The sequence below is a fragment of the Rhinolophus sinicus genome, linkage group LG01, assembly GCF_036562045.2.
Source record: "Rhinolophus sinicus isolate RSC01 linkage group LG01, ASM3656204v1, whole genome shotgun sequence".
NCBI lineage: Eukaryota > Metazoa > Chordata > Mammalia > Chiroptera > Rhinolophidae > Rhinolophus > Rhinolophus sinicus.
Window position 1 is genome coordinate 78,988,815 of NC_133751.1, and position 12,948 is coordinate 79,001,762.

General features: G+C 36.6%; 1 protein-coding gene across 1 annotated transcript in view; it reads right to left on the reverse strand.

Annotated features, from left to right (window-relative positions):
- ADGRG7 (adhesion G protein-coupled receptor G7) overlaps positions 1-12,948 on the reverse strand; it is a 73,463-nt gene that overhangs the window by 45,391 nt on the left and 15,124 nt on the right. Inside the window, exons 2-4 of the mRNA XM_019756477.2 lie at positions 4,485-4,598; positions 3,358-3,462; positions 36-148 (exon numbers count right to left, since the gene is read on the reverse strand). Of these exons, the coding sequence (XP_019612036.2) occupies positions 36-148; positions 3,358-3,462; positions 4,485-4,598 (332 nt within the window). The remainder of the gene's footprint in view (positions 1-35; positions 149-3,357; positions 3,463-4,484; positions 4,599-12,948) is intronic.

Genomic DNA, 12,948 nt, shown 5'->3' on the forward strand with positions numbered 1-12,948 from the left:
TAGTTGCCCATCGCCACGTGGACCATATGGCATACCTGATTTTCCAGGGTTTGCAGATTTTCATTGCAATTTCCTACTGTCACATTTTGTAATTGTATCATTCCATTTTCAGTATGATCACACAGCGCGGTTGCTATTGGATTGCCCGCTTTCATGAAAAGAAAAAAGAAAAGACAGTGTTTGCAAAGATGGCCACAGTAACTGCCTGTTCCTGTATACATGTCTCTTTCACAGTGTGATTTTGCTGCTCCTCCCATCAAGAGGTGGAAGTCTGTTCCTCTACTTCCTCAATCTAGGCTGGCCTCATAACTTGCTTTGATGAACAGAATGTTGTAGAAATGATACTGTGTGAGTCCCATACCTAGGCCTCAAGAAGCCTTGGAGTTTTGGCCTTTACCTGCTTGGAATGCTATCCTGAGACTGTCATATAAGGAAGTGTGTCACGCAGGGTGTCATGCGGGGTCTCAGCTACCACTCCCCACACAAGAATGCAGGACATGGTGAGGCCAAAAAGGACCACCAACGGAGCCATAGATTGGGGGTTCATACCACTATATTCTCGCTGGTGGCTGGGCTGGAGACATAGGAAGCAGGAGCCACACAATCTACAATCTGCCCTCCGCTTCTCTGCCAACCAACCTCACTCGCTAACTGCAATCCACTCTTGCTACCGCAGCCATGGCAGTTATATTAGTGGCTAATGGCTAACCAGTAACAGCTGATGGCCAACCAGTTACAGCTGATGGCCATCTACTGCCCAAGCCAGCACTTTTCCATGTGAGGCCAAGAGCCTGGAAACTGCTCTCTGGGACTCTGTCCCCACAGGAAGTGGTTTAATCTACCGGAGGATGAGAGGCCATATCGAGGACAACTAATGTCCTCTGGCCAACAGCCAGCACCAATGCCTCATGTGAGTGATGTCGTTGTTGACCTTCCAGTAAGTCTAGCTGCCAGAGTCAACCCGCAAAACTGAAAAATCTAGATCATTATTATTTAAAGCCACTAAGTTTGAGGTGGTTTGATGTGCAGCAGTAGAAAAGTGAATCAGACAGTTACTACAAGAATATTTTAGGCAGATACCACTACCACTTGTCTTGATTTTTAAGTCTGGAATTCAAAAGACCGGTTGACTATGTACTTCCTTCCTTTGAAGTCTGCACGGAAGATTTGCCTTCCAACAACAAAGGACAGGGATTTGGATTGGATGTGATGAAGGAATACTAGGCTGAGGGAACAGAAACAATTTGAAAATTCCTACTAGATATTGAATTATAAGTTGATATTTCCTTTATTATCCAAATCTGGGTAACACCAGAAAGGCAAAGAGTTCTATCATATTGCAGTATCTATTTGCTACTTGGTTGGCTCTCAGTAAACATTTGTTGAATCATTGGGTTTATTTCCTAAGATTGTCACCTGAGCTTCCCTTACTCAGTCTCCTCGTGTGGCCAATACTTAAGAGGCTGCTAATAGATGCAATCATCTCCAGCTGTCATTAGAGGGATAACTGGTCAGAAGATCAAACTTTCCTCAGGACCAGCTTTGGGCAGCTGGTTTTTGGGGAACAACTAGAACATCTGAAAAACTGCAACATTTAAGGTAGAAGGTTAAATTCATCTGAACTTATATGATGGCTCCACCTCTCTACTATCACATAATGAAAATTTCAAACATATATATAGGATTTTATTTTTTAAGCAGCCATATTTGAAATGCATGTTTTCATCTATATCTATCCACTCAAAATCATTGAAAAGTATTTTTATCATTTGCTGTATAAAATTGAATAATTGGAAGTAATTCCTAATGTAAAACCAAAAGCAAATTTGCCAATAGTTGAAATCTATATCTTTAAAGTTATCTTAAGGGCTTAATCTGAAATTCAAGGGTACATATAATAAATATGTTCATAATAGTAGCTCAGAAAAGAAAATAAATAACCAATTGAAAGATAGTGTTTCTCTTGTCCTCCCCCCAGAAAATAATATACATCAAGCAAGTCTGATAGCCCTTGAGGGGTATATTGCTGATATTTTTACTCTCCCTGATTCAGTAGCACACAGTTGTTTGTTTGTTTTTTTTCTTTTGTAGCTCTCTCTGTTTTATAAATTATTATGAAATACTTAAGACATACAAGACATATAAAAATTAAGATAATAAGTATCCATGGACATACCATACAAGTATAAGACATAAGTACAGTACAGATAAAGCCCCATTTTTACCTTCTGAGCTTTTAATCAAGAAGCTGGAAGTACTTATGTAAAGAATAGTATCTATCATAAATATTTGAGTAAGAATGATGTATGTCGGCAGAAGCAATTTGGATTCTGCAAATGGAATGCCAGTCTACATAATCGCTTAGAATAAATAAGGTGAAAAAGAACATAGGGAAGAGCAGTACATTATTTAGTGCTTCAAAGAGCCCTTGATATACACAAAAATAAATATCTAAATAAAATGTTAAATTCTCCCCAGGGCCATTACTAACAGAAGTCCTATCCAACATTTTCATAAATGATCTAGAATTGGCTGTGTTACTGAGGTATCCGGTTCTGCAGGAAATGGATGATAACCTGCAGAAAGATGTGAGACTTAGGAGCATTGGTCAAATGAAAGTCTGATGCAAGTAAAAGACAGGTAAACATTTAGGGAAAATCATATGACTTCATGGGCTGTAAGCTGTCAGGAAAGAGAGCTACGAATTTCTAAAGGCAACTCTCAGAAGATGTTACACAACGTGCCATTGAAATCAAATAAATCACCAAAATCCTGGATATCATTAGGGAGCATATTAGAAATATAAAATGTTATTTGCTCCTTTATTCTTGGAATGTCTCTATGCAAGCAAGATTGTCATGTTTCAAGAAAGGTATGATAAAGATAGAGAATGTTCCAAGATGGATATCTAAAAGGACCATGGAGAAGAAGAACTCCCAGCTGAGGACAGACTTAATTGTGCATCTCTATCTAGAAATATGAAGTTTGAAACCAGATATGGTATAAGTCTATAGTTTAGCTATTTTTTTTAATTGAGACAAATTATGTAACTTAAAGAGCAGATGTAAACCTGATCAAACTCCAGGAGACAGAGTAAGCTGTAAAAATAAACCAATCAAAGAAGTATTAAAAGGAATTTAAAACTGATCCATATTAATATCTTCAGAGAAATTAGAATTATGTGAGGTAGCACCCTAAACATTAAACATTGGCGTCATGAAAGGGAGCCAAACCTTTCCACAAAACCTTCTCTGATGCCTCTTCCAGGGACTTAATACTAGTTGGAGGGATGATAGGTGTGAGCCAGCGGAGTGATTCATATGACTAAACAGAGGAGATGTTTGGAAAAGCACATACCATTTAGAGTGTTGTTGCCACATTTTTGCAAGGAAGATACATATCTTCCCACTGGAATTCTGGCAAAACTAAAATTTCCATAGGTACCGTTTTCACAGAAATTAGCTATAATGAAAAGAAAAAAATTTTTTTCATCATACATTATACTTTTCTTTTTCAAATTTCAAACCAGATAAAAGTCAAAGTTCAAAACCTTTCCAGGATCACTTGGAGGGTAATAGAAAGCTTATAGGACTCACCAGCAATGCCATACTTTCTTATCTGGTTAAGTTACTACCATTAGAATAACTAGTGTGTTAAGTAATAGTTTCCAGTTAAAATGCACACAATATATAACTTGGTAGAGGTGGGATGTGGTTACTAATACATCAGCAAGGATAGTGTATCAGATTAGTTGAAATCTTGAAAATTAAAAATATAGATCCTACAGTGGCAAAGGGCATCATAAGGATGTGGGTCAAAGCAAAAAGGTAGACATCATGGGTATGTGGGATATTCTGGCTGGTAGGAGTACAGTGAATGATAGGACTGTGCTTCTGGGGCTCTGATGCCTAAGCAGGCAGCATGAAGCTTGCAGGATGCTGAGAAGCACACTGCAGATCATGAACTGGCTTTAAACTTTGATTCTGAGATACCATCGATTGAAATCAAACCACTAAATTAATAAGATCACTCCAAGAAAAAGTAAGAAAAGACAAAAACTTCATCTAAGTATATACTTGGAAAGAAAGCTACCTCTTGATTTCAAAAGTATTGAGTACGTTATAATTATATTTGAAATGGGGTAATATGGCATATTACCAATTGAAAGGTAATCATATCACCAAGAAAATCATATCACCAATTATCCTGTGTTAGACACTGCAACCTGAAGGAAAAGCAATGATGAATATACAGAGAAACTTGATAGTTGGGAAACAGACAAGATTTATTGAACATATAGATAAATAGCCCAAGAAGAAAACTCATTTTTTGCTACTGAGCTAATAAATACATCTTAAAGCCATCATCATTATGGCCATTGTTACTAGAATCATTAACAAAAGCTTCAAGAAACTTTGCTGCTGTTCTTATTAACACAACAGTCACCTAAAATTCACACCCTAGTTTTATCCCAAGAAGCTTACCCCTTGTACATCTCAGTCCTGTCCACTCTTCTGGACAAATGCATCTGCCGTTTTCCCAGGTCCCACCATTGCTGCAGATCCCTGTAATGATGCTTGATGAGGGGGGAGGTTTTCCTAAAAAAACAATAAATAACAGAATAGGATATGAATTGGCTGATTAGCTTCTCCTTTGGGGTCTGTGGCCTTTAATTTCCATATGTAAAATTATTAATTTGAGTGTCATTCCTGGGAAATATTCTTTGTAATATCATCATCAATAAAAATATACATTGAGAATCTATACAGGATGTACAATGTTAGAGGTACCAAAAAAACATACTGAAAGACACAACACCTTGAACAAAGAGATTAAAATCTACTGAGGGAAACAGGAGATTAGATAGATAGATAGATAGATAGATAGATAGATAGATAGATAGATAGATAGATAGATAGATAGATAGATAGATGATAGATAGACAGACAGACAGACAGATAGATAGGCAGACCAACCAAGTCAATACACAAATTTATAAGTCCTGTAGGCATGTAGAAGAGAGATGTAACCTATCCAGGGAAGACTTTCCAGAAGAGGTAATATTTGAATTGAATTTTAAGACTAAACCTAGAAAAGTCAAATACAAATGGATGGCCCAAGTAGTCAGGATACAAAGCACTAAATCACAAAGACATGGAAAGTTCTGATGTGTCCAAGGAACAGAGAAAAGCTTAATATATCAGAAGCACAGTTTCTGTGTAGAGCAATAGCAAGACATAGAATGGATTTTGAGTGGTTTATAGACCACACCAAGGAGATTTAATCCTGGAGGAGCCTAGAGAAGTCTTGAAACAAGTGATCAACAGAATAAAGAACGTTTTTTAAGAAGAAACCTCAAGCAATATGGGAAGTGACGGAGGCTAAGAGGCAAGTAAGACCAGTTAAACAAGGATCAAATCTACAAGGTCTGACAATTAAGTTCACGCATTCATCCTAGAAAAACTACTACATACCTCATTGCTGAATATCACTATGGTCACCTTCGGAGAACTCCCCTTGAGAAGCTATGCACCTACACCAGCGCCTAGGCCACCCTTCAAAGCAATTTTGGAACTCTTTTTCTGGAACGGCCATTAGAGCTGTTGTCATATTATGCTTGATGTCCTGAATGTCATCAAAATGTCTTCAACATTTCCTTTATCTTTGGGTGAAGAAGGAAGTCATTGGGGGCCAGATCATGTGAATCGGGAGGGTGTTCCAATACAGTTATTTGTTTACTGGCTAAAAACTCCCTCACAGACAGTGTCAATGTAAGTTAGTGCATTGCTGTGATGCAAGAGCCATGAACTGTTGGGGAAAAGTTCAGGTCATTTTCATCTAACTTTTTCATGCAGCCTTTTCAGCACTTCCAAATAGTAAACTTGGTTAACTGTGTCTCCAGTTGGTACAAATTTATAATGAATAATTCCTCTGATATTTAAAAAAAGGTTAGCAACATAGTTTTGACTCTTGATTTAGATTGACGGAACTTTTTTGATCGTGGAGAATTGGCTGACTTCCATAGTGCACTTTGACGCTTTGCTTTAGGGTCGTATTGGTACACCCATGTTTCAGCACAAGTGATAACATGGCCCAAAACATCATCTTGCCTCTCTGAAAGGTCTTGGCAAACTTTGACTCTCTTCGCTTTTGTTCATCAGTGCACTTCTTCAGTACCATTTTTGCACACACCTTTCCCATGCCAAGATTTTCAGTTAAGATTTTCCTAACTGTTTCTCTATCGACATTTACTTGGTCTGCTATGTTTCTCACAGTCAGCTGATGATTTTGACACACAATTCACCAAATTTTTACAATGTTTTCATCATTGCAATGAGTTCTACTCGTTACTGACCACCCTGACCTCTCTTCATCAGTGACGCATTCTCTCCCCTCATAAAAACATTTAAGCCATTTGTACACTGCCGTCTTCTTCATCGCATCATCCCCAATAAACTTGGACTAACAAGTTGGACTCATTTCACTTCCACTCTTTGCCAAGTTTAACAAAAAATGTAATATTTTTTCATTGCTCTAATTCAAGGTCAGACATTCTCAAAATGGCACACAAAAACACGTAACAATAATGAACACCGCTCAGCAAGACACTGCCACACCTCGATATGAACATAGCTGTGAGATACTGATATACCAAGATTATAAAACCTTGCTGAGCTCTTTATACAGTGCTGCCAATGTAAGCACATTTTGGCAAGTTCACGAATTTAATTGTCAGACCTCATAAAGCAGTAGCTCTAAGAAAGTTAGGAGTCATTAGATTCAGGAAGCATACCTGAGACAGGATTATTAGGATCTAGTATCTGGTTATTTTGAGTTGCAGACACTGGAGTCTCTAAATTTGAAGACAAGGTGGATGTTGACCAAATTAACTAAGCTTAAGAACATGGGCAGGAAGAGTTTCATTTCCAATAATGATGGAGTACATTGTACCATATTAATACTCCTATAGATAGTAATTTTAAACTCTGGACAAAAGTAAAACAGACAAACTGCTAAAAGACATTGGACAGCAATAAAAAGCAGATAGAAACTGAAATGCATTCCAAGTTTATACAGTCTTTCCAATAAGGACACTACCCAGTCGATATAGTAAGGGTGGCTGACACTCCAGCAGAAAGCCACAGTCTTAATGAGTTAAGGTGTGAAAGAAACCTGTTTGGGGCTACCACAACAACTGGAAATTGAAGGGAGATATTACAGAATGGAGGAAGCCATATGGAAGAAAGTTTCAAAGTGTGTGTGTGAATTCTTCTCAAATCTAGGGAAAAAACGTTTTTTAAAAAACACAGCTTCAGGGACATGTGGGACAACTTCAAGCAGTCTAACATATATGCAATTGGATTCCCAGAAGGGAGAAGAGGTGGAATAGGGCAGATAAAATATCTGAAGAAATAATGGTCAAGATTTTTCAAATTTAATTAATTTTAAACTATAGATCCAAGAAACTCAGTAAAGCACGAGCAAAATAAATATGACGAAAACCACACTTAGACACATCATCATCAAACTGCTGAAACTCAGAGATAAGGAAAAAATCCGGAAAGCAATCAACTACTGACCCAGAGAATTTTACTAGTGAATTAGGGAACAAATAACATCAATTATACAAACTCTTTCAGAAAACAGAGAAAGGAGGAAACTTCCCAAATCATTTCATAATCCCAGGACAACCCTGATACCAAAATATGAGAAAGACATAAAAAGAAAATTACATACCAATAAACCTCATTTATACAGATGCAAAAGTCCTTTTAAAATAGTAGCAAATCAAATCCAGGAATATATAAAACCAATATTGCACCACGACCAAGTGAGATGTATCCCAGGAGTGTACGGTTGGTTTAACAATAGAAAATTAATTAATTTAATTCACCATATGAGAGAATAAAAGGGGAAAACCATATGTTTTTAATAATTTAATAATAAATTTCAATAGGTTCATGGAACAAAAAGCATCTGACATTTTTTTAACTCTCTGCAAACAGGGAATGAAAGGAAACATTTTCAAACTGATAAGATTAATCTGCATAGAACCACCCAATAATATCATACTAAATAGTGTAATAGTGAATGCGTCCTCCCCAAGAATGATAGAAAAAAGTTTCATATAATTGATCCAACCACTTTTATTTAATATTGTACTGAAGATGCTAGCCAGGGTTATAGGCAAAAAAAGAAAGAAGAAAGAAAGGAAGGAAGAGAAGAGAAGAGAAGAGAAGAGAAGAGAAGAGAAGAGAAGAGAAGAGAAGAGAAGAGAAGAGAAGAGAAGAGAAGAGAAGAGGAAATAAAGAACATAAACTTAAGGAAGAAATAGAATTATCTTTTATTGACGATGACATCATCATCTATGTTGAAAATCCTAAGGTGTCTTGAAGAGAGCTACTTGAATTGATAAGTGAATTTAGCAAGGTTGCATGATACAAAATATATACGAAAACATTATTTCCATGTATTAGCAGCAAATGATTGGAAAATGAAACTATAAAATAATTTCCATTGAAATTACCATAAAATTTATCAACTTTTTGGAAATAAATTTAACAAAATATGTGCAAGACCTCGTTATTAAGAGAAATTTTTAAAAATCTAAATAAATGGAGATATATACCATGTATGTATGGAAGACTCAAAGTTGTTAAGGTGACTATTTCCCCCAAAATGATACAGCTAAAAATCCAGAAACAAAACACTTTTTTCTGTAGAAATTTACAAAGTTATTTAAAAATCTTATGGCAATATAAAATACCTAGAGATGCTGAAGCAAACTTTTAAAAGAACAGATTTGGATAGCTCACACGACTATTTTTATGACTCATTATACAGCTATAGCAACCAAGAGAGTATGAGATCAGCATAAAGACAGACAAATACATCAATGGAATAGAATTAAGGATTTAGAAATAGATAAAACATACCCAGTCAGGGCGGTCAGATGGCTCAGTTGGTTAGAGTGTGAGCTCTCAACAACAAAGGTTGCCAGTTCAATTCCCACATGGGATGGTGGGCTGCGCCCTTTGCAACTAAAGATTGAAAACGGCAACTGGACTTGGAGCTGAGCTGCACCCTCCACTAGATTGAAGGACAACGAATGATAGGTCCTGGAAAAACACACTGTTCCCCAATAGTCCCCAATGAAAAATAAATAAATAATAAATAAATAAATAAATAACATAACATAACATAATCAGTCAGTTGATTTTTTTGAAAAAAAAAAAAAAATACGCCAAGGCAATTCAATTGGAAAAGGAAAGATTTTTCAACAAATGGTGTTGGACTAACTGGGTAAAAATATCACACTCAAAATTCAATTTGAGATGGACCATAGATATAAAAGCTAAAACTATCAAGCTTCTCTAAGAAAATATAGGAGTATATTGCCACTTTGGGAAAGACAATTTTTTTTTTTAAAGAGAACACAGAAAGTACTAAACATTAAAGAAAATATTTATGCCTTGGACTTAATCAAAACTAAAAACTACTGCTCATCAAAAGACACTGTTAAGAAAATAAAAATGGAAGCCACAGATCAGGAGAAAATATTAGATAGATAGATAAATAGATAGGTAGATAGATAATATATATATATATAATATCTATCTATCTATTTATCTATCTACCTATCTATCTATCTATCTACCTGACAAAGGAAATGTATCCATAAGTATAAACTAGAATTGTAAATCTAATTGTAAATTAGAATTGTAAATTGTAAAAAAATATACATTACTTGGAAGAATACAAACAGGCCACTTTTAAAATTGGGTAAAAGACTTAAATAGACATTTCATGAAAAAAGGTATATAGACGGCACTAAGCACATGAAAATGCTCCGCATCTTAGTCATTGGACTAATGCAAATTAAAACCACAATGAAATATCATTTCATACCCCACTAGAATGGCTACAATTACAAAACCAATGATGCCAAATGTTGCTGAGTATGTGGAACAACTGGAACTCTAGCAATTTGCTACTAGGAATTTCAAATGGTCCAACCATTTTGGAAGGCTGTGTGGCAAATTCTTACAAAGCTAAAGATACACCTACCTATGACACAGAAACTCCATTTCTAGATAAGTATGCAAAATAAATGGAAATATACATCCAAAAAGAGACTAGTACCAGAATGTTACTAACATCTGTTGTGGATGTTATTATATGACACCTGGAACCTCCCCTTTAGGACTGAACCATTCATTCCTCCAGCTTTTGAGAATGTTGGCAACTGAGAACACTTAGCTGAGTCCTATTGTAGAAACAAACTCAACTAAAGCGTCATCTCATCCAAGATCCTATGATGCATGCCATAGTTGGTCAATGCCAGGAAATAAAGGCTCATGCTCCAGCCTCTATACCTCAAGAAGTGTATTATCCAAAGATAGCTGCACTACGTATCCCATCTCACTCTTCTTATAATATGATGATGACACTTCTCATTGCAAGGTGAGGTTGATGTTCTATCTCCGGGAATCAAATGGAGTTTTGTATCTGCCTCAGCCAACAGAGTGGGAGAAATGGTGTTCTGTGACTTCCCAGCCAGATAATGAAAGGTGATTTGGCTTCCACCTGGCTCTCTCTCACTTAGAATATATGGCTTGGGAGACTTGAGCCTACAGGTAACGTGAGAAACCTGGTTACTTTGAAGCCTCAATGCTGGAGATATCAAGGGGGGAAACTACACAGAGACACACAGAGAGAGGCATGAAGAGTTTCAACTGTTCAACTTTTGAGCCAGACACCACATATGAGTGAAGAAACTTAAGATGACCCCACTCCAACAACCATCTGAGGGTAACTTCATAAGAGATCCTCACTCAGAACTACCCAGGCATGCTGCTTCAAAATTCTGGACCCAGAAAAGCCGTGAAGGATAATAAATGATCATTATTTTAAGCCACTAAGTTTGGGGGTTATTTGTTCTGTAGCAATTGATAACTAATACAGAAGGCAACTCTGATGGGGCAACCCAGCTTCAGCTGTGTTGCAGTTCAATTTTTCCTTCTACCCAGTCTGGCTTTCATCATTCCCCCATAAATATTGATTCTAAGAGCACCTGTTGCAATCTTTATGGAGACAAATCTTCAATTTAGAATTTGTTTACCAGGGAACCCAATCCTGGCAATTTTATTCATGGTAGTTAAAACAAAACACCCAAGTAGTCCATCAACAGGAGATTGAATAAACAAATTATGTTTCATTCATATAATGGAATATTGATTATTTAGTAATAAAAAAGCAACAAACACAACAATACAGATACATCTCAAAAACATTATGTTAACAAAAATATTAATACTATAAAAGAGCAAATGCTGTATGATTCTTTTTATATGAGTTCAAGGAGAGCAAAACTAATTTAAGGTGATAAAATCAGAACAGTGTTTTCCCAAGGAGTGATGAGGAGGGATAGAGAGATTGGCTGGCAAGGAACACCTACAACAACAGCAAAAAGTGAACATCTCCTAATTCCTAGCCAGGTAAGCATAAAACCTTACACTAAAGGTTTCTGCCTCAATTACTTTTACCTAATATGTCATGTCTGACTCTCAATACAAAATTACAAGGCATCCTAAAAGGCAAAAAACAAAACAACAAGAACAACAAAAAAACACAGCTTGAAGAGAAAAGCCAAGTATCAGAACCACACTTACATACGATTTTGGAATTATCAGATCAGGAATTTAAAATAATTATGGTCGGGCCAGCCCAGTGGCTCAGGCGGTTAGAGCTCCACGCTCCTAACTCCGAAGGCTGCCGGTTCGATTCCCACATGGGCCAGGGGCTCTCAACCACAAGGTTTGCCAGCTCAATTCCTCGAGGGATGGTGGGCTCTTCCCCCTGCAACTAAGATTGAACATGGCACCTTGAGCTGAGCTGCCACTGAGCTCCCAGATGGCTCAGTTGGTTGGAGCGCATCCCCTCAACCACAAGGTTGCCAGTTGGTGGGCTGTGCCCCCTGCAACTAGCAATGGCAACTGGACCTGGAGCTGAGCTGTGACCCTCCACAACTAAGACTGAAAGGACAACAACTTGAAGTTGAAATGGCACCCTCCACATTTAGGATTGAAAGGGCAACAACTTGACTTGGAAAAAAAAAAAGTTCTGGAAGTACACACTATTCCCCAATAAAATATTTTTAAAAAATAATGATAATTATGGTCAGTATGCTAAGACATTTAATGGAAAAAGTGGACAACATGCAAGAACAAGAGGGTAATATAAGCAGAGAGATGGAAACTCTAAGAAAGAATCAAAAGAAATGCTAGAAACCAAAAGCACTGTAACAGAAACAAAGAACTACTTTGGTGGATTCATCAGCAGACTGGACATGGAAGAAAAGAATCAGTGAGCATGAAAAAGTGTTAGTAGAAATTTCTCGAACTAAAAAGCAAAGAGAAAAAACTGAAAAAGTAACAGAATATCCAAGAATTGCAGGGCAAAAGGTGTAAAATATACATACTAGAAGAAGAGGAAAGGGAAAAAGGAACAGAAAAAATATTAGAAGTTTTAATGTCTGAGAATATTCCAAAATAAATGACAGAGCCAAACCACAGATCTAGGAATCTCAGAGAACACCAACCAGAATAAATATTAAAAACAAAAAACTACACTTAGGCATACATTATTCAAACTACAGAAAGTAAAATGACAATGAGAAATTTCTGAAAGAAGCAAGGGGGGTGCAACCCTTACCTATAGAGAAACATATATAAGAATTATACTGGAATTCCCAGAAACTATGCAAGCAATAAGAGAGGAACGAAATATTTAAAGTGCTGAAAGAAAAAAACACCAAGAATTCTGAATCCAAGGAGCTATTTTATAAAAGTAAAGGAGAAATAAAGATATACTCAGAAAAAAATTGAGGGAGTTTGCCACCAGTACATCGACTTTACAAGAAATGTTAAAAGAAGTTCTTCAGAGAAA